We start from the raw sequence: 27,701 nt of genomic DNA, 5'->3' as shown, positions 1-27,701 counted from the left end.
ATTTTGAGTATTACCTTGCTCATGTGTGAAATGAGTGCAATTGTGCAATAGTTTGAACATTCTTTGGCATTGCCCTTCTTTGGGATTGGAATGAAAACTGACCTTTTCCAGTCCTTTGGCCACTGCTCAGTTTTCTAAATTTGCTGGCATATTGAATGTAGCACTTTAACAGCATCATCTTTTAGGATTTGAAATAGCTCAGCTAGAAGCACATCACCTCCACTAGCTATGTTCATGTTAATACTTCCTAAGGCCCACTTGATCTCACATTCCAGGATGTGAGTGACCCTTGTGGTTATCTGGGTCATTAAAATCTTTTTTGTATAGTTCTATGTATTCTTGCCAACTCCTCTTGATCTCTTCTGCTTTTGTTAAGTCCTTGCTGTTTCTGTCCTTTATTATGCCCATCTTTGCATGAAATGTTCCCTTGGTATTGATTTTCATGAAGAGATCTCTAACCTTTTCCATTCTATTGTTTTCCTCTATTTCTGTGCATTGTTCACTTAAGAAAGTTTTCTCATCTCTCTCTGCTGTTCTCTGGAACTCTGCATTCAATTGGGTATATCTTTCCCTTTCTCTTTTGCCTTTAACTTCTCTTCTTTTGTCAGCTATTTGTAAGGCCTCCTCAAACAACCACTTTGCTTTCTTGCATTTCTTTTTCTTGGGAATAGTTTTAGTCACCACCTCCTGTACAATGGTATGAACCTCCTCCCAGAGTTCTTCAGGCACACTGTTTGCCAGATCTAGTCCCTTGAATTTATTCATCACCGCAACTGTATAATCATAAGGGATTTAATTTAGGTCGTACTTGAATGGCCCAGTGGTTTTCTCTGCTTTCTTCACTTTGAGCCTAAATTTTGAAATAAGGATCTCATGATCTGATCCACAGTCAGCTCCAGGTCTTGTTTTTGCTGACTGTATAGCACTTCCCCATCTTCAGCTACAAAGAATACAATCAATCTGATTTTAACATTGACCATCTGGTGATGTCCATGTGTAGCGTCATCTCTTATGTTGTTGGAACAGGGTGTTTGCTATGACCAATGAGTTCTTTTGGCAAGACTCTGTTAGCCTTTGCCCTGCTTCATTTTGTACTCCAAAGCCAAACTTGCTTGTTACTCCAGGGATCTCTTGACTCCTTATTTTTGCATTCCAGTCCCCTATAATGAAAAGGATGTCCTTTTTTGATGTTGGTTCTAGGAGCTCTTGTAAGTCTCCATGTAATCATTCAACTTCAGCTTCTTCGGCATTAGTAGTTGGGACATAGACTTGGATTACTGTCATGTTGAATGGTTGGCCTTGGAAATGAACCAAGATCATTCTTTCATTTTTGAGATTGCACCCAGCTACTGCATTTCAGACTATTTTGTTGACTGTGAGGGCTATTCCATTGCTTCTAAGGGATTCTTGCCCACAGTAGTAGATATATAATGGTCATCTGAATTAAATTCACCCATTCCCATCCATTTTAGTTCACTGATTCCTAAAATGTCAATGTTCACTCTTGCCATCTCCTGTTTGACCACTTCTAATTTGCCTTGATTCAGGGACCGAACATTCCAGGTTCCTATGCACTATTGTTCTTTACAGCATCGGACTTTACTTCCATCACCAGTCACATCCACAACTGGGTGGTGTTTCTGCTTTGGCTCAGCCTCTTACACTTTTTGTGGAGCTATTTCTCTGCCCTTCCCCAGTAGCATATTGGACACCTGCCAACCTAAGGGAGCTCATCTTTCAGTGTTCTTTTTTCCCCTTCATACTGTTCATGGGGTTCTCAAGGCAAGAATACTGAAGTGGTTTGCCATTCCCTTTTCCAGTGGACCACATTTTGTCATGCCCTGACTAGCTGGGACATGCCCTTCAGCTTCTCCACATTGCTAGATGTCATGCCTGGTGCCACTGTTCATCCCCGTTGAGTGTGTAAACCTTCACTGGCTGTTGGATGTTGGTCTACATGCTGCCCAGGGGCCGAGGCAGAGGCCCTGCTGGAGTCGCCAGAATGGGGGTCTTGGGAAGGCTGGAGCCAATGTTGGAGAAGGCCCAGGAGCAGAAGACACCTGGGCCTCTTCACTGCCATTCACCATATCCATTCTTTTTTAGATTCTTTCCCCATACAGGTCATTACAGAGTGTGTGGTAGAGTTCCCTGTGATACACAGCAGGTTCTTACTCATCTGTTGAGCATCACTGTGTGCAGACACTGCTCTAGATGCTGAGAATGTGATAATGCAAAGAATGAGTCCTTAGCCTCATGGGGTTACACTTTAGAGCTGGAAGATAGACATTAAACACATAAGTCAGGTGGTCCCATGTGTTACAGGAAAGACGGGGAGTGGGATGTGGGTAACAATGCTATTTTATACAGAGTGGCTAAGGAGACTATGTCCAATAAGGTGATAGCTAAGCAGCAGCCAGAAGGACATGAGGAGTGAGCCAGGATAACTGGAGGAAGGAATAATGCAGACAGGGGGACTAGCAGCGCAAAGGTTCTTGGGCAGGCTCAGGCTGAAATGCTCAAAAAGAGGGAAAGACTGGTGTGGTTGGCATCAGGGACCTGAGGGCTGGAGCAGCAAATAAGGCCTGGGAGGTAAGGACTGGGCAGCCAGGTCGGGCCTGTGGGCCAGGGGAGATGAGTGGCTTTATCTGGCTGACTTTTAAAGGATCCGTACATTGAGGGCAGGCTCAGGGAGGCAAAGGCGAAGAAGAGAAGCCAGTGAGGAGGTGAAAGAGGGACGAGGTGGTGGTAGAGGAAGTGAGAGGCGGTCAGAGCCTGCGTGTTTGGAAGGCAGCACTGATAGGAAGTACAGATGGGTTACGACCTAAGGGTCCTTCTGTCGGGAGGTTGAGGGTCCGGGGAACAGACTCCCAAGGTGCAGGCCCCGGGATAGTTCTGGGTCAGGGCAGACCAGCTCTGCTCACCTTTGCATACAGGGACTGGATCAGTCTGACTTTTCCAGACCCCTGGGTAGAGGGACTGAGCTTAGAGAGTTCCAAATGCTGGCCTGGAGTGGTCCTCTGCCGTGGGCGCGTTTCCCTGCAGGAAGAGTCATGGGAAATAAAGCAGCAACATCATGTTTACCTGGGACAGCGGCTGGTCCCTGTATAGCTGGGCTGCAGTCAGGAGGTCATGGCTTCTGCCCTGCAGCGAGTCTTTGATACCCTATGCTCACTTTATTTCAGAATCCAAGTCAATTGATGATTGTGAGGAGCTGGTGATCAACACTACGGCAACTATCAACAACTTATCTTACTACAAAGTGAAGAATTCCATAATTCAAGACAGAAAACTATATATTGCTGAATGTAAGGTTCAGAGTTGGGTTTAGGTAGATGCATGTTCATTTAAGGTTTTGACTTTATTAACTAATTAAACACAGAACTAAAGGCATTTATAGTTTCTGACTTCTGGTACAAGTATCTAAGAGCCTGATTTAATTCTAAGAAAGTTGAATATGGGGACACATGAGTTTCTTAGTTCTTGCTAAATTCCCCTATCTTTGGAATTTTATTATCATTTTTAAGTTATAGTATTTAGCATGATATTGGTTTCTAATAGCCTTTAACTTATAACTTAAATTCACTGATTTTATTTCTCTGGTCACCAAACCCAGTGCTCTTAAAGCTCCTCGTGAGTAACAACATGGATGGAATCCTAGAGGCTGTGCGTGTTTTTGGAAATCTCTCCCAGGACCATGACATCTGCGATTTCATAGTGCAGAAAAATGGTGAGTTAATGACATACATTCAAAAACAGTCACATCTTGGCAATAAACAACTGAGTGTTTTCGCAGCTTGGGTCACAAGAACATGACACTTGTTTCTGCTTTGGGACAAGCAGTGCTTTACATTCTGTTCCATCCATCTGTAAGGCTCTTGGCTCAGGATGCCAAGATGGATCTGGGCTGTGTTCTCAGGGTTTCCCTCTCCCTGATGAGTGGTCTTTTGAGTTTTGAGATGGTGTGTGTATGTGTTTTGTGTTTAAGTGAAACGAGTAATCTATACACACCATTTCTGTCCATGGGAATGGACTCAAAAGACATGCTCCTTCATGCACTGGAATGTCTATTATAGTACTGCTTGTAATAGTGAAAAATGTAGACAACCTAAAGGTCCATCAACAGGTAAGAGGATAAATATGTTATGGTATATTCATGCAACCAAACTTTTACAGCAGTTAAAATAAATGAGCTAGAAGTTCATGTATCAACATGCATCAACCTCCAACACATACTATAGGAGCAAAAAATCTAGTAGTAATAGGAGGACACATATAAAATAATACCATTAATATTGTTTTAAAACATGCGAAATGGTCCTGGGTATTGTTTGTGTAATGTACTCATGTGCTAATGGAATAAGGCATAAATGCATTTGGAATTAGAAACTCCACATTTAAGACAAAGTTACATTTGAATGGATGCCCCAAATATAAAATTGGACCTGTAATATTTTATTTCTTAAACTGTGTAGCAGGTACATAAGAGTGTATACTAAACATATTGTTTTTCTCAAATATCTCATGTAAAAACAGTAACTAAAAATACCTAGTTATTCAAGTTTGTGATAGAAAATTTGTATAATACAGATTGAAAAAAAAACACTTCCCCAGAGATAATTGTTAACATTTTGATGTATATTCCTTAAACTCTTAAAAACACATGTGATTGAGCCTTTGCCAAGCTCACTGCTGACCCATCAGTAGGCCAAGGCTGCCTCCCAAGTGAACAGTGGAACCGGAGCACACACATTCATTCTCCCCCAACCCCTGCTGGGGGCGATGAGCAAACAGGACAGAGTTCCGTTTCTAGGAGTAAGGGAAGGCGGTGGGGGCTGGGGGGAGCCTGTCCTGGTATAAGAGGTCCCCTACACTGGAAGTCTGGCCTCCCTGCAGACTGGTTTCCAGCAGTCTGAGCAAGTCTTCTCTTACAAGCTATGGCCTTGGAGGACTTCCCAGGAAGATCTCCACTGAAGCCTACTCCTCCCGCCCCCCTTCCAGGGCTGTGTATTTTAAGAAAATTCCTGCTGGAGGTTTAAAAGAGCCCTTGAGAACAACCAGAAGTTAGAGATGAAATGAATGGCACCTGTGTGATTGGAAGGAGGTGGTTCTCTCCTCTCCACGGGCGGGGGCTCTCCCCCTGCCTGGAAGGGAGAGCTGATGCTGCGGTGGATACAGCAGTACCCGGGAACAGGGACCCTGCGGGGCGGGGCGCAGGTTCTGAAGTGACCGGTGGTGGGTGTTGGTGAAGGCACTTTCCCCGCTGGGCAGTGGGGAAGCCCCACGGAGAGCGGACTGAGTCCCCTGGCAGGGTTTCCAGTTTCACAAGCTGCTCCCCATTTCCCCTCTGCCATTTGTGGAATGAAATACAGCTGGGGCCCCTGCGCTTCTCTGGTCTGCATTTGTTCTCTACCCTTCCAGTCCACAAGTTCATGATTGCTCTGCTGGACGCTAAGCATCAGGATATTTGCTTTTCTGCCTGTGGTGTTCTCCTAAACCTCACCGTGGATAGAGACAAGCGAGTCATCCTAAAAGAAGGAGGTGGCATTAAAAAGTAAGTTCAAGGCATGGAGTTCTGACTATCAGGATTCACAGGGGAGCTTAGGCCCCTCTCCTCATTTCTCCCGGGCAGAGATATTTCTCCATTTGGAAGTGCCCAGCTAGGCTAAAGAGGGGATTTAGATTCCACTGGAAGCTTAAAATAATTCAGAAATAGGTTATTGCTTAAATTTGTTAATTACTTAAATTGGTAGATGTGAAATTATTTTAATAACACTGAACTATATATGAAATGTATATTCAGTATCAAAGAAAGCTAATCATCATGTTAAAAATATAAAAAAGGTGCTGACCTAATAACTTCTCAATTTGACTTTTCACTTAGGTTAGTGGATTGTTTAAGAGATTTTGGGCCTACTGATTGGCAGCTGGCCTGCTTGGTTTGCAAAACGCTATGGAACTTCAGTGAAAACATCACCAATGCTTCATCCTGTTTTGGAGATGAGGCTGCCAACACACTCTTAGCCCTGCTGTCATCATTTTTAGGTAAGACTCCTGACTGTGAATCTGTGAATCTTATCAAAATGAGAAAAATCATTTCCTGTTGCCTGTGTGGATAAAGATTGGTAGGCGTTGGGTAGCTTTTTTTCGATAAGGAACAAGAGAACTTAAAGACGATTATAATTTGGAGATACCTAGAAGAGGCTGAATCTTATATACAGTGGGGACATGAGGACTTCTAACTCACTGGGTGGTGTCATGATTTCTTTTGTGGCTTTTCCCCTTTTTTTGAATTTTCTATAAGCTGCATAAATAGACGATCTGGGCATAAATGTATTGCTGTTTAAAAAGTATATAGACATTGTTGTAATTGAGAATATATGGTTAAAAGCTACTCTGAAATAAGTCATGCTTTTAATGAACCTATGCATATATGATTGTATTATGTGGGGAGAGTCTGTGAAATTATTTGACATTACTGTGTTGTCCGACATACACTGAAAGGTAGGAAGTAACTGATACAAACCAAAGGAAGGATGAGAGAGTCTTCCATTGCAAAAGTTTCTTTTTTTTTTTTTCAAAAGTTTCTATTTTTAGGGTAGTTCTCCTCATCCTGGGTTAGGCCTAACTTCTGATTTAGGTCAGAAGTGAGTGGAAAATCTTCATTTTCCAAAATGAAGATGTGCCTATCATCTCCCAAGCACCGTGTTGGCTCAGCAAAGCCATGCGGAAAAGCTCAGTGTGACCCAGAGGCTGTGAGTTCAAATCCTGACTCTCTGGGATGGTGTGATTCTACATAAGACTCTCTCAGAACCTGTCTTTTCATCTGTAAAATGGGGACGTTAGGTCCGTGCTGTGTTGCAGGGAGTCGTGAGAATCAAACATGCATCCTGAGAGCATTCCAGGAAGACGAGAGGTTATAGTCAGGCAGCTCTGAATTAAAGTCTCACTTTATCACATGCAAGGTTTTAACTCAGGGCATATTAACCTCTGAATGTATATCTTCTCGTGTCTAAGATGGGGATGATTGATATCCACTTTGCAGAGTTGTTGGGCTTCCCTGATGGCTCAGACGGTAAAGCATCTGCCTTCAATGCGGGAGACCCAGGTTTGATCCCTGCATTGGGAAAATCCTCTGGAGAAAGAAATGGCAATCCACTCCAGTATTCTTGCCTGGAAAATCCCATGGATGAAGGAGCGTGGTAGGCTACAGTCCATGTGGTCACAAAGAGTCGGACATGACTGAGAGACTTCACTTTCACTTGCAGAGTTGTTAGGGTGATAAATGAATAGACGTGCACAAAGAAATTCACATAGAACCTGACACACAGCTGGTTCTCAACACACGTTGTGAAAATGCTTGGTAAATTCTATTGTTGTAACAATATGTTATTAAACGGGAACTCCGGACCAGAGCTATTTGAAAGAAAGCTATATAATAGGTTCTTGTAGGTTATCCATTTTAAATATAGCAGTGTGTACATGACCTTCCCACGGTCCCTTAACCGTCCCTTCCCCCGGCAACCAGTTCATTTTCTAAGTCTGTGAGTATCTTTCTGTTTTATAAGTGAGTTCATTTGTATCATTTCCTTTTAGATTCCACATGTACAGGATGTCATGTTGTATTTCTCCTCTGTCTGATTTACTCACCCAGTATGACACTCTCTAGGTCCATCTATGTTGCTGCAGACAGCCTTCTTTTTAATAGCTGAGTAATATTCCATCGTATATGAAGTACCACATCTTCTTTATCTGTTCCTCTGTCGGACATTTAGGTTGCTTCCATGTTTTGGCTATTATAAACAATGCTGCAGTGAATATTTCGGCTCATGTATCCTTTTGAATCATGTTTTTCTCCAGATAGATGTCTAGGAGTGGGATTGTGGGGTCATATGGTAGTTTTGTTTTCAGTTTTTTAAGGAACCTCCATACTGTTCTCCATAGTGGCAGTGCTAATTGACATTCCCACCAACAATGTAGGAGGGTTCCCTTCTCAAAATGAGCACAATTTTAAATCATTGAGGTTCACATTCTGCTCTGTAGACTTGAAGTTTTCTTGGGTTGCTGGGAGCAGAAGTGTGCTCAACTTGCTTTAATTCAGTTCTCGACTGTGGCAGAACATTGGAATTAGAACATATGGAATTAAAAAGAAAAATCAATCAAAAAAACCACACTTGTCCTGGCCCCATCCCCAGGAATTCTGATTCAGGAGCTCTGGGGGAGGCCAATTATCTGCATCATTAAAAAGTTCCACAGGTGAGTCTGCTATTCGGGCAGCACTGAGAACTCCGTCCCGGTTAGTGAAGGAGCTGAAGGGAAGGATGCCCCGGAAAGAAGGAAGCTGGGAAACATGTGCATTGCCCAGAGCCTGCTGGACCAGCACTCAGGATGTGGAAGATGGCCCCATCAGTAGCAGCAGCATCTACTCCACCCTGCTAAGACTCAGCAGTGCTGTCTCCGCTCTTAAGGAAAAAGGCCTTTGTCCCCCTCGTTCCCTCTAGGCTCCTGCATGGCCATGGCTCCAGCTGTCTCAAGGCTGCTTCTTGCTGCTGTCGTGAGTGGGCCTCTGTCTCCTCTGCTGTTGGCACGACTTTCTGTCTCCCATTTGGGGAGAAGATGTGACTGGTTCCATGAGTCATTTTCCTGGGCTTTAGGCTTTCGTGCCTCAGGCAGCAGCTGCCTCCACTGCAGGCTGTCTGTGACTTCCTTTGGCACCTCAGTCTGGGGCAGTCAACCATATATAGCAAACTGGTGGGGCCGTGTGGTACCACCTAAGAAGGGATGTGGCATGGCTGGCTTCACAGGCGGGCAGCACACCTGGCATGCCCTTGACTATAATGGGCCTCTTCCCTCCATCAGCCCTCCCTGGAGCAGGAATGGGCTTCCTCTCATGCTTCCCTAACCTTGCACCTTTGCTCTGGCCAGGTCTCTTACCTGCCTGGCCCAAGGCTGCCGGTCCTGGCAGGCCCTTCTCATGAGCTTTCCAAGCCCACAGTCATAGGGAAGCTGTACTGCTTACATAGCAATTAATCATGAACTGTGTAACTTGTTCTGTATTCTTGTTTTGTACCTTTTGTTTCCCCACTCCAACGGAGCCACTTTAAGGAGAGGATATTGCCTTGGACAAAGCAGGTTCTTGATAGATGCTTGTGGATCAACTGACAATAGTGGTATCTTTAATAGTGCTGTATACTTTTAAAAGGACGTTCATTCTATCCTTCTAAGATCTAAGGTCATCAGTTAGGTGACAGTTGAGGTAGGTTCGTCTAGGAGGGTTAAGTAAGTGACTTGCCTAAGATCATACCGTAGCAAAGCCAGGGCTTTTCATCAGGGAGTAAACATCGAGCCCCTGTGTTTTTTCTGCTGCTCCATTACATAGGATGCCCTTACCCCACCCCATCCCACCCAACCCTGGAAGGGGATGGAGGCACGGGTAAGAAAAATAAACACAGTCCACCAGGGAGCCAGGTCATCATCAGAGCGTGGCATGCACTTCTCATGTGATCACGAGTGCTGCTATCAGCCGTGAGGACTGGCTACTTCCTGGCCCCCCTCTCCACAGTGTGGGCCTCAGAGCCTTACTTCTGACACAGGCTGTAGTTGTGTCCGACCAGCTGGGCGGCAGCAGTTGAAATGGGTATATGAGTGAGAGTATACTTAAAATTTCAATTTTTTTACAGCGATAGGTTAAAAAAACAACAGGCCATTTTGAAAACAGGATGAGCTGTTAAATCACAAAAGTCCCACAATGTAGTGTGAGCACTGTTTTTAGAAATCACGGTAGGGCAATTGACATAGCAATGTAAGTTAGCCAACTTTTTCTTGATGGGAAGCTGGAGAAAGAAAGTAGTGGGACTCAGTGTGGTTGGGATGTTGACAGTCTTTTAGGAAAGTGGCTTAAAAAGATCGTGGTCTAAAACTTCCTGGTGTGCTACAGCCACTTCTCGTAAACTCACGAGCAATCTGTTTATCTTGAAGTTCTTAGGTGGTATGCCCTGGCACACGACCACGAGCTTCTCTCAGGGTGGCTGGCAACTGGTCATCACCAGTATACACTGGTGATTAGTGTGTGCGGTTTGTTATTGTGAACGTAAATGACTCTAGGTTATTTTATATTCATCTGAGGTAAGTGGAGGGCTTCCCTAGGTGGCTCAATGGTAAAGAATCAGCCTGCCAATGCTGGAGACATAGGTTTGATCCCTGGGTCAGGAAGATCCCCTGGAGAAGGAAATAGCAACCCACTCCAGTATTCTAGCCTGGGAAATCCCATGGACAGAGGAACCTGGTGGGCTACAGTCCATGGGGTTGCAAAGAGTTGAGCACAAGTTAGCAACTAAATAACAAGATATGTGGAACTTAGAACCTAGGTTATGTGATAAGGGATAGAGGAGGCCCCAGCGTTCAAAGTAGAGGGTCATATCATCATGCTTATGCCAAAGAGTCATCAGGTGCTTCTAGAATATGTGAAAACTGTGCCTTATAAGAGTTATAACAGTAATCAAACCCATGGTAGCTACCTGGTGCTGAACAACAGGCTAGGCAAGAGTGCAGTGATGTGCAGGATCCTTAAACTGTAGTAGAGACCATATTAGAATGGTCACTGACAGTTGTTTTAAGCCCCTTTTTTGTTGTCATTTAGTCGCTCAGTTGTGTCCGACTCTTTGTGACTCCATGGACTGCAGCACACCAGGTTCCCTGTCCTTCACTATCTCCTGGAGTTGGCTCAAACTCATGTCCATTGAGTCAGTGATGCCATCCAATCATCTCTTCCTCTGTCACCTCCTTCTCCTCCTGCTGTCAGTTTTTCCCAGCATCAGGGTCTTTTCCAGTGAGTCAGCTGTTCACATTAGGTAACCAGCGTATTAGAGCTTCAGCTTTAGCATCTCTCCTTCCAGTGAATATTCAGGGTTGATTTCCTTTAGGATTGACTGGTTTGATCTCCTTGTTTCTGTCCAAGGGACTCTCAAGAGTATTCTCCAACACCACAGTTGAAAAGCATCAATTCTTCAGCGCTCAGCCTTATTTATGGTTCAACTCTCACACTGTACATCGCTACTGGAAAAACCATAGCTTTGACTGTACTGACTTTTGATGGCAAAGTGATGTCTCTGCTTTTTAAGATGCTGTCTAGATTTGTCATAGTTTTTCTTCGAAGGAGCAAGCATATTTTAATTTCATGGCTGCAGTGATTTTGGAGCCCAAGAGAATGAAATCTGTCACTGTTTCCACGTTTTCCCCATCTATTTGCCATGAAGAGATAGGACCAGCTGCCATGATCTTTGTTTTTTGAATGTTGATGTCAAGCCAGCCTTTTCACTCTCCTCTTTCACCTTCACCAAGATGCTCCTTAGGTCTTCTTTGCTTTCTGTCATTAGTGTGCTATCATCTGCATATCTGAAGTTGATGTTTCTCCTGGCAAACTTGATTCCAGCTTGAGCGTCATCCAACCTGGCATTTCACATAATATACGCTGCATGTAAGTTAAATAAGCAGGGTGACAGTATACAGCCTTGATGGACTCCTTTTCTCACTTTTGAACCAGTCCACTGTTCCGTATCTGGTTCTAACTGTTGCTTCTTGACCTGCGTACAGGTTTCTCAGGAGGCAAGTTAGGTGGTCTGATAGTGCCATCTCTTTCAGAATTCTCCACAGTTTGTTGTGATCCACACAGTCAAAGGCTTTAGCATAGTCAATGAAGCAGTAGTAGACTTTTTTTTTAAATTCCCTTGTTTTTTCTATGATCCAGCAGATGTTGGCAATTTGATCTCTGGTTCCTCTGCCTTTTCTAAATTCAGCTTGTATATCTGGAAGATCTCGGTTCACATACTGTTGAAGCCTAGCTTGAAGGATTTTGAGTATTACCTTGTTAGCGTGTGAAATGAGTACAACTGTATGGTAGTTAAACAATATTTGGCATTGCCTTTTTTGTGGATTGGAATGAAAAGTGACCCTTTCCAGTCCTGTGGCCACTGCTGAGTTTTCCAAATTTGCTGGCATTTTGAGTGCAGCACTTTTACAGCATCATCTTTTAGGATTAGAAATAACTCAGCTGGGATCCTATCACCTCCCTAGTTTTGTTCATAGTAATGCTTCTGAAGGCCCATTTGACTTCACATTCAGGATGTCTGGCTCTAGGTGAGTGACCACATGATTGTGGTTATCGGGGTTATTAAGACATTTTTTGTACAGATCATCTGTGTATTCTTGACACCTCTTCTTAATCTCTTCTACTTCTGTTAAGTCCTTGCCATTTCTTTCATTTATAGTGTCCATCTTTGCATGAAATATTCTCTTGGTATCTCTAATTTTCTTGAGGAGATCTTTGGTCTTTCCCATTCTACTGTTTTCCTCTGTTTCTCTGCATTGTTCACTTAAGAAAGCTTTCTTATCTCCTTGCTATTCTCTGGAACTCTGCACTCAGTTGGGTTTATCTTTCCCTTTGTCCTTTGCCTTTCACTTCTTTTCTCAGCTATTTGTAAGGCCTGCTCAGACAATCACTTTGCCTTCTTGCATTTATTTTTCTTGGGGATGTTTTTAGTCACCACTTCCTGTACAATGATACAAACCTCCGCCCATAGTTCTTAAAGCACTCTGTCTACCAGATTTAGTCCCTTGAACTATTCATCACTTCCATTATGTTATCATAAGGGATTTTATTTAGGTCATACCTGAATGGCTTAGTGGTTTTCTCTACTTTCTTCAATTAGAGTCTAAATTTTGCAATAAGAGTTCATGATCTGATCCACAATCAGCTCCTGGTCTTGTTTTTGCTGACTGTATAGAGCTTCTCCATCTTTGGCTGCAAAGAATATAATCAATCTGATTTCAATATTGACTGTCTGGTGATGTCCATGTGTAGAGTCTTCTGTTGTGTTGTTGGATGAGGGTGTTTGCTATGACCAGTGCGTTCTGTTGGCAGAACTCTTGTTAACCTTTGCCTTTCTTCATTTTGTACTCCAAGGCCAAACTTGCCTGTTATTCCGGATTCTCTTGACTTCCTACTTTTTGCATTCCAGTCCCCTATGATGAAAAGGACATCTTTTTTTGGTGTTTGTTCTAAGAGGTCTTATAGGTCTTCATAGAATGGTTCAACTTCAACTTCTTCAGCATTAGTGATTGAAAGATAGACTTGGATTACACTGATGTTGAAAGATTTGCCTTGGAAACAAATGGAGATCATCCTGTCTTTTTTGCGATTGCTCCCAAGTACTGCAGTTCAGACTCTTCTGTTGACTGTGAGGGCTACTCCTTTGCTTCTAAGGGATTCTTGCCCACAGTAGTAGATATATAATGGTCATCTGAATCAAATTCACCCATTCCCATCCGTTTTAGTTCACTGATTCCTAAAGTGTCAATATCGACTCTTGCCATTTCCTGCTTGACCACGTCCAATTTACCTTGATTCATGGACCTAACATTCCAGGTTCCTATGCACTATTGTTCTTTACAGCATCGGACTTTACTTTCTCCACCAGACACAACCACAACTGGGCATTGTTTCAGCTTTGGCTCAGCCTCTTCATTTTTTCTGCAGCTATTTCTCTGCCCTTCCCCAGTAGCATACTGGACACATACTGACCTGGGGGGCTCATCTTTCAGTGTTCTGCCTTTTTGTCTTTTAATCCTTTCTAAAACCTTACCTAAAATTCTAGTTTTTGGAAGTGTGCTGTGTACAAAGAAAGTTGAGCAATAACTGGTTATCTAAATCAGTACTTTTCACACTGTGACCAGTTTGAAAAATGAAGCAGCAAACAAAGAGAATATCAGAATATATTACATGTAGAAAAGATAAGTATTTTATCATGAAGCATTTGTTATTTGTTTATAAATATGTGTATATAGTCATCATGTAATATGGACTTCCTAGGTCACAGTAAAAAAATAAGTTTGAAAATCATAGATCTAAGTTTTTCTTGGGTTAGTCTCTGCTGTTGATTGTAATACAAGTTCCAAAATTTAACATCTAGTGTAATATGACACATTTTATGCATTTGCTGTATTTACTTTGCAACTTGAGACTGCTTTTCTCTTATCTATAGTTATTTGACCACTTTTGTTATCTTGCCTAACCCAATTTACAATTAAGAGGGTACAAGTGTAGATTACTTATACGTTGAGCCTCAAGAAGAGTAATATAGTCTCGATGTTAGATTAAGAAACCCCAGACACCAAAATAGTGACTTGGCTAAAATCATCAAACCCAGTCAAAGTCCTGGACAGAGAGAAAGACTGAAGGTTGCCTGGGCAGCCATCAGTCTAAGCTGCTTTGGAAAAAGAGCATAAAAAAAAGAAATCATTTTTAACAAAAGTTTAGTACTCAGAACATCTGCAGAAGAGTGAGCAGGAAGTAGATCTAGGAATTCAAGAGCACTCAGAGTCTCACAGACCGCTTTAGTTTGGAAATAGCCCAACAGGAAGGACTTTTAAGGCATCAGACACCATCTGGATTCTCCTTCTTTCAAGGCCTTGATTATCAAATGGTTGGGGAGAGTCAGGTTTGCTTACAGGGGTCTCCATGGAGAGCTTTGCTGAATTGTTTGTGTCTGCCCAGAACTTATCTCAGAGTTGCATAGCTGTCCAGTTGGCTAGGGGAAGGACGGGAAGGTACAAACTGGGATTCCAGACTTATCTTATTCTGGGTGGTGACACCAGCACCAGTAGTGCCAAAGTACACACAGTGTACATCGTGTGTACCGAAAATACTCAGGGTAAGAAGTTTGATGTAAGCACCGAGGAAGCGTTTGATGGTAGGATTTTAGTGGGCCTTGTGAAAGCAGTTTGCAAATTATGCAAGCAGCAATATTTGTGGTCACTTTAGGACTTAGTGGTTACCACTTAAGAAGTCTGCCTCAGCCTCAGACCTAGGAAGTGGCAGAGCCAACCTTCTGACTGGCAGGCCAGTGCATTTTCCTGAAGTCCTTCTCATGGGTTCCAGTGTAAACAGAAATGCAGTGGCGGGTCAGTGCAGAAACCTCAGTAGCCATTTGTCTTCCAACTTGGGTTGGATATACTTTCATGGTATTCACAGAATTGAAAGTGCTGTTGGATTAAGAAATAAATCAATGTTGTAATTTTGCATTTTTTTAACAAGTGCTTTTCTGCATTATACATGGATTCACTTGGGATTCTAATATTGCTTAGGATTCTCAAAGTCTTCCATTTTTCACTTTTATTGGGGTGAGCATAAGGTGGCAGGGGGAGGGAGGTGTTATCTTTTCAACGAAGTTTGTCCAGGCTGCTCTGAAATGAGCAAAGTTGATTTTCAGTCATTTTCAGTCAAATTCAACTGTGCTACTTTCCCAAAAGATTTCCTAACTTCTTTTATATTTGTCAACCACTGAAGAATTAATAATTAACATTTTTAATGTGCAGATAAGGAAATAATCTATTCATAGTTTGTTCTGAGAAATTGTGATCTGACTTTTGGATATAAAGTTAGATGTAACATTAGGAATAAATTGAAGTAAGAACTCAATTCAGTCTAGGATTTTTTTTTTTTTTTAAGGAAGATTGCTATCTTTGATTATTATTTTTTTTGCCACGCCACACACTATGCACCATCTTAGTTCCCTGACCAGGGATCCAATCCCAGGCCCCCTGCAGTGGAGGCATAGAGTCTTCACCACTTGGACTGCTAGGGAAGTCCTCATGGTTATTATCTTTTTTTTTTTAATTAAGAAACTATCATATACTTACTTAAAATTTTTTCTATAAAGAACTATCTGCATAAAAAAGCCTTGTTGCAATTAGAGATGACTCAGGATGAGTTTAACTCATGCCATCAAAAATTAAACCATTCAGCAGGATTACATTTCTAAGTAATTGCTGTAATTTTAATTTTTCTGATGCAGATGAAGAACTAGCATTGAACAGGAGTTTTGACCAAGACCTAAAAAACTATCACAAACTCCACTGGGAAACAGAATTCAGACCGGTGGCACAGCAGCTTCTAAACCGAATTAAGAATCATCACACCTTCCTGGAACCTCTGCCTATTCCTTCTTTCTAACATGATGCAGATTAACAACAGAAACAGGAAGTCAGGTCTCCATCATTCTTAAGAAGTGGTAATAAGCATGAACTTTTTTTTTTTTTTCAATATTAACAAATATTCAAAGTTTTTCAGATACTTATTTTAGTGAGTAGTCTTAGTGTATTAAAAGAAATAAGCATTTCTTGTGGTAGGTATTGTGGAAAAATGAATATACATGTTGTGCTTCCTACTATGAGAAATTTAAGATGAAAATATATTCATGGTATTTCTAAGTAAATGACTTTTTATTCTATTCTCTATTGAATAATTTAGTTCTAGTCTTAAAATCCTGATGTCACAATTCTAGAATTTAATTGCTTGTCAGTTCAGTCAATGAACTGGGCAATGAAGACAATTAGATTTTATGTACAGAAAGAATGGTGGTCAACACTATTAGGAATACATTACGACATAAGCATCTCCACTGATCCTTACAGCTTTTAATAATAGTCTCCTGGTTAGGTACCACTATTTTTCTGGTTGTCACTAAGAGGAGGGGGAGGCAGGAAAATTTAGAGAAGACTGCTTTGGGCCATCCACTCTTTATTAAATAAGTAAAATAGATGAAAAAGAGAGTATTTTCCCTTTTTATTTTTATTTGAAATAAACTGAATAGACCAGACAATTCTACTTATAACTCTTTGTGACTATAGAGGTGATCCAATATACTAGAAATATATGGCAGATCTCAGTTTGAATCCTAGTTCTCCCCTGCCTAGGTTTTGGGCAACTAACTTAATATTTCTAGCTTAAGTGTACAATGTAATCATGTAGTTTAGGAACAAACAAACAAAAGTGGGCAAATTGTCCAGTATGCTGACTGATGTGTAGTAGGTACTCAATAAATTATGGTTTTCCACCCTTCATAGGATAACATTGGTCTTTGAATAAATGATCAACACCAAAGAAATTGAGATAACCATTGCTATCCTATATTAGCCAAAGAAAGATTCAGAATAAAAGTAGATTTGATACTCTGCTCTGTAGGGTTAGAGATGAACCATTAATAACATAAAAACTCATCTCTTACCCTAACAAAATACCAAGACTAATAATGAGTTAAAGGCAGGCTTTTAACAGACTAGATAGTCTTATAGTCTTATAAGTCTATTAGAAGAACCCTAAATTTCCAGAAACAAATAGACTTTCCAAGGGCTCCTCTAGTTTGGGTCTCATCCCAGGTTGGGGCTCAGCAAAATCATCTAGAGACACTCACTGTAGTCTGTTATCCATGCATCTATGCTAGGAGATTCACTCCAACAGTTGAAATCTTTTTTTAAAAAAATATTTATTTGGCTGCACTGGGTTTTAGTTGTGGCATGTGGGATCTATCTCCCCCATCAGGGATCAAACAAACCCATGTCCCCTGCATTGGGAGTGTGGAGTCCTAGCCACTGGACCAGCTGGGAAGTCCCTGGAAACAGTTTTAAAAAGTCTGATAGGCTAATCTCTCAAAAACATTTGAAGATCTAAGTATTTTTACCCATAGCAGGCTATATATTCTACTTTCAGTGAAAAAGATAAAACTCTTTTCCCCCTAAAAGAGCCCCCTCAGTATTTATAATTAATATAATAACTCATAGTAGAATACCATTACATTTGTTCTTCATATTAACCTCCTCTCCCTCAGACTCATGTGCAAGCTGAACCATGTGGAACTATCTCAGTTCATTTCAATTGCTCAGTTGTGTCCGACTGTTTGCAACCCCATGGACTGCAGCACACCAGGGTTCCTTGTCCATCATCAACTCCCAGAGCCTGCTCAAACTTATGTCCATTGAGTCAGTGACGCCATCCAACTATCTCATCCTCTGTAGTCCTCTTCTCCTCCTGCCTTCAGTCTTTCCCAGCATCAGGGTCTTTTCCAATGAATCAGTTCTTTGCATCAGGTGGCCAAAGTATTGGGGTTTCAGTTTCAACATCAGTTCTTCCAATGAATATTCAGGACTGATTTCCTTTAGGATTGACTGGTTTGACCTCCTTGCTGTCCAAGGGACTCTCAAGAGTCTTCTCCAACACCAAAAACCATAGCTTTGACTAGACAGACCTTTGTTGGCAAAGTAATGCAATCACCATCTGCAGTGATTTTGGAGCCCAAGAAAATAAACTCTCACTCTTTCCATTGTTTTCCCTTCTATTTGCCATGAAGTGATGGGACCGGATGCCATGATCTTAGTTTTTTGAATGTTGAGTTTTAAGCCTACTTTTTCACTCTCCTCTTTAGTTCTTCTTTGCTTTCTGCCATAAGGGTGCTGTCATCTGTGTGTCTGAGGTTATTGATATTTCTGTTTCTTGATTGAGATCTTGATTCAATCTTGATTCCAGCTTGTGCTTCATCCAGCTCGGCATCTCACATGATGTACTCTGCATAGAAGTTAGATAATCAGGATGACAGTATACAGCCATGATGTACTCCTTTCCCGATTTGGAACCAGTCTGTTGTTCCATGTCCAGTTCTAACTGTTGCTTCTTGACCTGCCTACAGATTTCTCAGGAGGCAATTCAGGGGGTCTGGTATTCCCATCTCTTAAAGAATTTTTAAAGTTTGTTGTGATCCACACAGTCAAAGACTTTGGTGTAGTCAAAAAAGCAGAAGTAGATATTTTCCTGGAACTCTCTTGCTTTTTTGATGATCCAGTGGATTTTGGCAGTTTGATCTCTGGTTCTTTTGCCTATCTGCCTACCTTATTATTGGAACTATCTGCCTACCTTAAAAATTACAGTTGGAAAATTTACCATCTTAACCATCTTTAAATGTTGTAGTGGTGTTAAGCTTACTCACATTTGTCTGCAAAGTTCTTCCTTCGCAGAACTTTTTCATCTTGCAAAACTGAAACTCTGTGTCCATTAAACAACTCCTTCTTTCCTCCTCTTTCCAGCCCCTAGCAACCACCATCCTACTTTGTTTCCATGAATTTGATTTGATTAGTTTAGATCCCTCATACAGCATTTGTCATTTTTTGACTGATTTATTTTGCTAAGCATAATGTCTTCAAAGTTCATCCATGTTGTGGTGTGTGATGGGATTTCCTTCCTTTTAAGGCTCAATAATATTTTCTTGTATGTTTATATCATATTTCTTCATCCGTTAACTCATCAGGACATTTGGGTTGCTTCTATCTCATGGCTATTGTGAATAATGTTACTATGAACATGGGTGTATAAATGACCTCTTCAAGGTCCTGCTTTCAGCTCCTTTTGATATATACCCAGAAACGGAATTACTGGGTGATATAGTAGTTCTACTGTTAATTTTTTGAGGAATGTCTGTATTAATTTCTGCAGAGGCTACATCATTTCACATCACCAACAGTGCACAAGGGTTCCCATTCTTTTTTTTTTCCCCATTTATTTTTATTAGTTGGAGGCTAATTACTTTACAATATTGTAGTGGTTTTTGCCATACACTGACATGAATCAGCCATGGATTTACATGTGTTCCCCATCCTGAACCCCCCTCGCACCTCCCTCCCCATCCCATCCCTCTGGGTCATCCCAGTGCACCAGCCCTGAGCACTTGTCTAATGCATCCAACTTGGACTGGAGATCTGTTTCACACTTGATAATATACATGTTTCGATGTTGTTCTCTCAGAACATCCCACCCTTGCCTTCTCCCATAGGGTCCAAATGTCTGTTCTATACATCTGTGTCTCTTTTTCTGTCTTGCATATAGGGTTATTGTTACCATCTTTCTAAATTCCATATATATGCGTTAGTACACTATATTGGTGTTTATCTTTCTGGCTTACTTCACTCTGTATAATGGGCTCTAGTTTCATCCATCTCATTAGAACTGATTCAAATGTATTCTTTTTAATGGCTGAGTAATATTCCATGGTGTATATGCACCACAGCTTTCTTATCCATTCGTCTGCTGATGGGCTTCTAGGTTGCATCCATATCCTGGCTATTATAAACAGTGCTGCGATGAACATTGGAATACACGTCTCTTTCAGATCTGGTTTCCTCGGAGTGTATGCCCAGAAGTGGGATTGCTGGGTCATATGACAGTTTTATTTCCAGTTTTTTAAGGAATCTCCACACTGTTCTCCATAGTGGCTGTACTAGTTTGCATCCCCACCAACAGTGTAAGAGGGTTCCCTTTTCTCCACACCCTCTCCAGCATTTATTGCTTGTAGACTTTTGGATAGCAACCACCCATTCTTTACATCTTCTCTAGCACTTGTTATTTTCTGTTGTTGTTGTTTTGATAGTAGCCATCCTTATGGTTGTGAAATGGTATCTCACGTTGGTTTTGATTTGCATTTCTCTAATAAGTAATGGTATTGAGTATCTTCACATGCTTATTGGCCATTTATATATCATCTTTGGAGAAATGCCTATTCAAGTCATTTGCCATTTCAAATTTTTATTTTTTTAAAATTTATTAAAAAAATTTTTGAAGTGTAGTTGATTTATAATGTGTTAGTTTCTGGTGTGTAGCAAAGTGATTCGGATACACACACACACATTTTTTAGATGCATTTCTGTTATAGGTTTTATAAGATATTGAGTATAGTTCCCTATGCTATATAGTAGGTCTTTGTTGATTATCTATTGGGGTGACTAAAATGTTCATTTGAATTTCTCCATAAGATGCTATGGAAAAATCTGAATGAACCTTTTGGCCAACCCAATATTTTATATATAGTAGTGTGTATATGTTAATCCCAAACTCCGAGTTCATCCCTCTTCCACCCCACTTTCCCCTTTGACAACCATAAGTTTGCTTTCCATATCTGTGAATCTGTTTGTAAATATGTTCATTTGTATGCTTTTATTTTAGATTCTTTCCACATACAATAAGCGAAATCATTATCTTTCTTTGTCTAACTGACTTCACTTAGTATGATAATCTCTAGATCCGTCCATGCTGCAAATGGCATTATTTCATTTTTTTTTTATGACTTGGTAATACCCCATTGTGTATATATCACCACATCTTTTTTACCCATTCATCTCTCAGTGAACACTTAGGCTGACTCCATGTCTTTGCTATTTTAAGTAGTGCTGCTATGAACATTGGGGTGTGTGTATCTTTTCAAATTATAGCTTTCTCTGAACCTGTGACCAGGAGTGGGATTGCTGGATCATATGATAATTCTATTTTTTGTTTTTGAAGGAACATTCATATTGTTCTCCATAGTGGCTGCACCAATTAACATTCCCACCAACAGTGTGGGAGGGCTTCCTTTTTTCCACACAGTCTCCATTTACCATTTGATCACTTTTTGATGATGGCTGTTCTGATTGGAGTGAAGTGATACCTCACTTTAGTTCTGATTTCAACTGCTCTAATAATTAGTGATATTGAGCATCTTTTCATATGTCTGTTGGTCATCTGTATGTCTTCTTTGGAGAAGTGTCCATTTAAGGCTTCTAAATAGATTGAGCTGTTTATTTTATTTTAATGAATTTATTTTTTATTGAAAGATAATTGCTTTACAGAATTTTGCTGTTTTCTGTCAAACCGCAACATGAATCAGCCATAGGTTTACATATATCCCCTCCCTTTTGAAACTCCCTCCCATCTCCTTCCCCATCCCACCCTTCTAGGTTGATACAGAGCACTGTTTGAATTTCCTGAGACATTAAGCTGTATGAGTTGTTTGTATATTTTGGAAATTAATCTCTTGTTTTCACATCATTTGCAAATATTTTTTCCCATTCCATAGGTTGACTTTTCATTTTGTTTATAATTTCCTTTGCTCTGCAAAAGTTTTTAAATTTAACTAGCTCCCATTTGGTTGTTTATTTCCATTACTGTAGTAGAGGGATTAAAAAATATTGCTACAATTTTCCTCTAGGAGTTTTATAGTATCCAGTCTTACATTTAGGTCTGACATTACGTCTTTAATCCATTTTGAGTTAATTTTTTTGTCTATGGTGTTAAAAAATGTTTTAAATTCTTTTTCTGTTTTTTAACATGTAGCTGTCCAGTTTTCACAGCACCACTTGTTGAGGAGACTGTCTCTTCTCTATTGTATATTCTTGCCTCCTTTGTTGTATGTTAATTGACTATAGATGTTAGCATTTATTTCTGGGTTTTCTATTCTGTTCCATTGATCTATGTGTCTGTTTTTGTGCCAGTACCATACTGCTTTGACTAATGTAGCTTTGTAATATAGTTTAAAGTCAGAGAGTGTGATTTCTCCAGCTCCATTTTCCTTTCTCAGGATTGCTTTGGTTATTGGAGTCTTGTGTTCCCACGGAAATTTTTAAAAAGTTTTGTTCTAGTTCTGTGAAAAATGCTGTTGGTAATTTGAAAGGGATTGCATTGAATCTATAGATTGTCTTGGTTAGTATGGTCATTCTATAATATTGATTCTTCCAACCTAAGAATGTGGTATATCTTTCCATCTGTGTCATCTTCAACTTCTTTCATTAGCATCTTACTGTTTATGGAGTACAGGTCTTGTATTGGGTTGGCCAAAAAAGCTCATTTGGGCTTTTCCATAAGAGGGTACAGAGAAATCAAAAGCTTTACAGACAAGCAAAAGCTTGAAGAATTAAGCATGACCAAACCAGCTTTATGACAAATTCTAAAGGAACTTCTTTAAATAGTAGAGGTTGCATCAAGGGACCTCCCTGGTGATCCAGTGGCTAGGTCTCTGCACTCCCAATGCCCGGGAACCTGGGTTCAATCCCTGGTCAGGGAACGAGATCCCACATGCTGCAACTAAAAGATTCTCTATGGTGCAACTGAAGATTCTGCATGCTGCAACTAAGATCCAGTGTGGCCAAATAATTTTTTTTTTTTAAGACCACATCTAAAATCAAGAAAATTATGAAACAGAAAAGTTCACAAGTAGAGGCGAACATATAGTAAAGGCAGAAAGTCAACACAAAAAGAAGTTAAGGAAACAGTTCCATATACTATCACATCAAAAAGAATAATGTACCTAGGAATAAACCTGTCTAAGGAGCCAAAAGACCTATATCCTGAAAACTCTTATCTATTTTTTAATCAAGCTATCTTTTTTTGTGTGTGGTAGTCATTGATTTAAAGGAGTTATTTATATATTTTGGATATTAAGACTTTATCAGATACATGATTAACAAATATTTTCTCCCATTTTGTAGGTTACTTTTTTTTTTTTTTTTACTATTGATCATGCCCTTTGGGCTCCCCTGATAGCTCAGTTGGTAAAGAATCTGCCTGCAGTGCAGGGGACCCGGTTCAACTCCTGGGTCGGGAAGATCCCCTGGAGAAGGGATAGGCTACCCACTCCAGCATTCTTGGGCTTCCCCTGTGACTCAGCTGGTAAAAAATCTGCCTGCAATGCAGGAGACCTGGGTTTGATCCCCAGTTTGGGAAGATCCCCTGGAGAAAGGAAAGGCTACCCATGCCAGTATTCTGACCTGGAGAATCCAGGACTATACAGTTCATGGGGTTGCAAAGAGTCACACACGACTGAGTGACTTTTACTTTCATGCCATTTGATGCACAGAAGTAAGTTTGATGTAGTTCTATTTGTCTATTTTTACTTTTGCCTTTTGGTATTATGTCCAATAAATCATTGCCAAATCCAGTGTCCTGAAGCTATGCTATCTTTTGTTCTAGGAGCTTTATAGTTTTAGTTCTTACACTTAGGTCTTTAATCCATTTTAGTTAATTTTTGTGTATGTTTCTAAAATAAAGGTCTAACTTCATTCTTCTGCATGTGAATATCTAGTTTTGCCCAGACAGTTCTTTTCTCATCGAATAGTCCTGGCATCCTTGTTGAAGATCATGAAGGCTTGTTTCTGGGTATATGTCTATGCAAGTACCATACTGTTTTGATAATGTAGCTTTTGAAAATGTTTTGAAATTAGGACATTGTGAGACTTACAGCTATGTTCTTTTTCAGGATTCTTTTGGCTATGTAGAGTCTTTTGAGACACCATGTGAATTTTTGGATGGATTTTTCTATTTCTGCAGGAGAAAAAGGCATTGAATTTGTAGATTGTTTTAGGTAGTATTGACATCTTAACAATATGAAGTATTCCAATCTATGAACACAGGATGTCTTTCATTTGTTTGTGTCTTCTTTATTTTCTTATGGTTATGTTTTATAGTTTTCATTGTCAAGTCTTTCAACTCCTTTGGTTAAATTTATTTCTAAGTATTTTATTATTTTTGATGCTATTGTAAATGGAGCTGTTGCCTTCGGTTTAGTTGGTCAGTCGTGTCTGACTCTTTGCAACCCCATGAATTGCAGCATGCCAGGCCTCCCTGTCCATCACCAACTCCCAGAGTTAACTCAAACCCATGTCCATCAAGTCGGTGATGCCATCCAACCATCTCATCCTCTGTCATCCCCTTCTCCTCCTGCCCCAAATCCCTCCACGCATCAGGGTCTTTTCCAATGAGTCAACTCTTCGCATGAGGTGGCCAAAGTACTGGAGTTTCAGCTTCAGCATCAGTCCTTCCAATGAACACCCAGGACTGGTCTCCTTTAGGATGGACTGGTTGGATCTCCTTGTGGTCCAAGGGACTCTCAAGAGTCTTCTCCAACACCATAGTTCAAAAGCATCAGTTTTTCAGCACTCAGCTTTCTTCACAGTTCAACTCTCACATCCATACATGACCACTGGAAAAACCATAGCCTTGACCAGATGGGCCTTTGTTGGCAAAGTAATGTCTCTGCTTTTCAATATGCTATCTATGTTGGTCATAACTTTCTTTCCAAGGAGTAAGCGTCTTTTAATTTCATGGCTGCAATACCATCTGCAGTGATTTTGGAGCCCCCAAAATCAAAGTCTGACACTGTTTCCAATGTCTCCTCATCTATTTCTCATGAAGTGATGGGACCAGATGCCATGACCTTAGTTTTCTGAATGTTGAGCTTTAAGCCAACTTTTTCACTCTCCTCTTTCACTTTCATCAAGAGGCTTTTTAGTTCTTCACTTTCTGCCATAAGGGTGGTGTCATCTGCATATCTGAGGTTATTGATATTTCCCCTGCAATCTTGATTCCAGCTTGTGCTTCTTCCAGCCCAGCGTTTCTCATGATGTACTCTGCATATAAGTTAAATAAGCAGGGTGACAATATACAGCCTTGATGTACTCCTTTTCCTATTTGGAACCAGTCTGTTGTTCCATGTCCAGTTCTAACTGTTGCTTCCTGACCTGCATACAGATTTCTCAAGAGGTAGGTCAGATGGTCTGGTATTCCCATCTCTTTCAGAATTTTCCACAGTTTATTGTGATCCACACAGTCGAAGGCTTTGATGTAGTCAATAAAGCAGAAATAGATGTTTTTCTGGAACTCTCTTGCTTTTTTGATGATCCAGCGGATGTTGGCAATTTGATCTCTGGTTCCTCTGCCTTTTCTAAAACCAGCTTGAAAATCTGGAATTTCATGGTTCACATATTGCTGAAGCCTGTTGCCTTAGTTTCCTTATTTGATTGCTGTTAGTGTATAAAAATGCAACTGATTTTTCTGTGTTGACTTTTATAGTTCCAACAGGTTTTTTGCTTTTGTTTTTTGGTGTGGAATCTTTAGGGTTTTTCTAATATAAGACCATGTCATATGCATACAAATATATAATTTTACATTTCCTTTCTAATTTGGACATTTTTTCTTCTTCTTGCCTAATTGCTTAGTTAGGACTTCTGGTATACTATGAGTGGTGAGAGTTGATATTTTTCTCTTGTTCCTGATCTTAGAGGAAACAGTTTATCTTTCACAGAGTATGATATTAGCTATGTGCTTTTCACATATGGCCTTTATTACACTGAGATGGTTTCCTTCTACTTGTGGTTTGTTGAGTATTTTTTTTTTAATCATGAAAAGGGTACTGAATTATGCCAAATAATTTTTCTACATCAACTGATAACGATCATGTGTTTGTTTCCTCACCCTTCATTCTGTTAGTGTGGTATATTACACTGATCAATTTTTAGAAACTGAATATATATACTTGCATTTCAGGAATATATCCCTCTTCATTTTTTTAAAAAGTATTTTATTAATTTATTTACTTTTGGCTCTACTGGGTCTTAGTTGCAGCATGCAGGCTTAGTTGCCCTGCAGCATGTGGGATCTTAGTTCTCCAACCAGGGATCAAACCCACATCTCCTGCATTGGAAGGCAGATTCTTAACCACTAAACCGCCAGGGAAGTCCCCCACTTCATTTTTTATTTTTTATTTTATTTTTTTAATTTTTTTTTATTTATTTTTTTGGGGGGGTTTTGTCATATATTGACACGAATCAGCCATAGAGTTACACGTATTCCCCATCCCGATCCCCCCTCCCCACTTCATTTTTTAAATGTGCTGTTGAGTTTTCTCTACTAGAATTAAGGGTTTTTGTAACAATATTCATCATACATATTGGTCTGTAGTTTTCTTGCAGTTGCTTTGGCTTTGGTATCAGGATAATGCTGACCTCATAGAATGAGTTTAGAAATGTTCCCTTGTCTTCAATGTTTTGGATGAGTTTGGTGTTGACTTTTCTTTAAATGTTTGGTATAATTCAGTGAAACCATTTGGTCCTGGGCTTTGTTGAGTTTTTAATTACTGATTCCAGTCTTCTTACTAGTTATAGTTCTTTTAAGATTTTCTATTTCTTCATGATTCCTTCTTGATAGGCTGTGTGTTTCTAAGTTATTCAATTTGTCGATGTACAGTGTATAGTATTCTCTATCCTTTTTTTTTTTTTAATATTGGTTGGGAATGTCTCATTTTTCATTTCTGATTTAATATTTTTTCTTAATGCAGTTAAAGATTTGTCAATTTTGTTGATCTTTTCAAAGAAGTCTTAATTTTGTTGTATTTTTTCTATTGTGTTTTTTATTTATCTCTGCTTTGATCTTTCTTTCCTTCTGCTAGCTCTGGGTTTGGACTGTTCTGTCTAGTTCCTTGACAAATGAAGTTGCAATGTTGACTTGAGATTGTCTTTGCTTTTATAGTCTAAGAATTTATAGCTGTAAACTTCCCTCTTAGCACAGCATCTGTAAATATTGGTGTGCTATGTTATTATCTCAAGATATTTTCTAAGTCCATTTGTAATTTCTTCTTTGCAGTGGCCTTTTAAGAGTATGCTTTCTCATTTCTATATACTTGTGGACTTCCCAGCTTTTCTTTCTGCAGTTGATTGTTAGGTTCATTCCATTATGATCAGAAAAGATACTTTGCATCCAATCTTTTAAAATTTGTTAAGACTCGTTTTGTGGCTTAGTATGTGGCAATCCTGGAGAATGTTCCGTGTGCCCTTGAGAAGACTGTATATCTTATTGTTGGAATTTTCTGTATACGTCTGATAGATTCAACTAGTCTGTAGTGTTCAAGTCCTCTTTTTTCCTTATTTATCTTATGTTGGTTCTATTCATTTTTGGAAGTGAGTATTTTTAAAAGTATTTATTTGGGTGCATTGGGTCTTAGTTGCAGCATGCAGGATCTTTGTTGTGTCACGTGGGCTGTCTAGTTGTGGTGCATGGGCTCCTGAGTGCATGGGTTTGGTAGCTGCAGCATGCAGTCTTAGTTGCTCCATGGCATGTGTGACCTTAGTGCCCCAGCCAAGGATCCAACCTGTGTTTTCTGCATTGCAAGGAGTACTCTTAACCACTGGACCACCAGGGAAGTCCCTGGAAGTGGATATTGAGTCTCTTACTAACTATTATTGTGTTGCTATTTCCTGGGCTTCCCTGGTGGCTCAGTGGTAAAGAATCTGCCTGCCAATGC

The 27,701-nt window shown here is 40.2% G+C and overlaps 1 protein-coding gene across 4 annotated transcripts in view; it reads left to right on the top strand.

Annotated features, from left to right (window-relative positions):
• ARMC2 (armadillo repeat containing 2) overlaps positions 1-27,701 on the top strand; it is a 159,566-nt gene that overhangs the window by 107,330 nt on the left and 24,535 nt on the right. For 2 of the 4 annotated variants that reach the window (XM_065911815.1, XM_065911816.1), the window contains exons 14-18: positions 3,183-3,305; positions 3,614-3,727; positions 5,419-5,551; positions 5,882-6,042; positions 15,849-16,728. In XM_065911815.1, the coding sequence (XP_065767887.1) occupies positions 3,183-3,305; positions 3,614-3,727; positions 5,419-5,551; positions 5,882-6,042; positions 15,849-16,006 (689 nt within the window). In that variant the 3' untranslated portion in view covers positions 16,007-16,728. Of the gene's footprint in view, positions 1-3,182; positions 3,306-3,613; positions 3,728-5,418; positions 5,552-5,881; positions 6,043-15,848; positions 16,729-27,701 lie in introns of those variants that run through there. The other 2 variants (XR_010659954.1, XM_065911817.1) reach the window with 2 other exon arrangements.

This window comes from Muntiacus reevesi, chromosome 19 (genome assembly GCF_963930625.1).
Source record: "Muntiacus reevesi chromosome 19, mMunRee1.1, whole genome shotgun sequence".
Classification (NCBI taxonomy): domain Eukaryota; kingdom Metazoa; phylum Chordata; class Mammalia; order Artiodactyla; family Cervidae; genus Muntiacus; species Muntiacus reevesi.
This window is presented reverse-complemented; position numbering and strand designations above follow the sequence as displayed.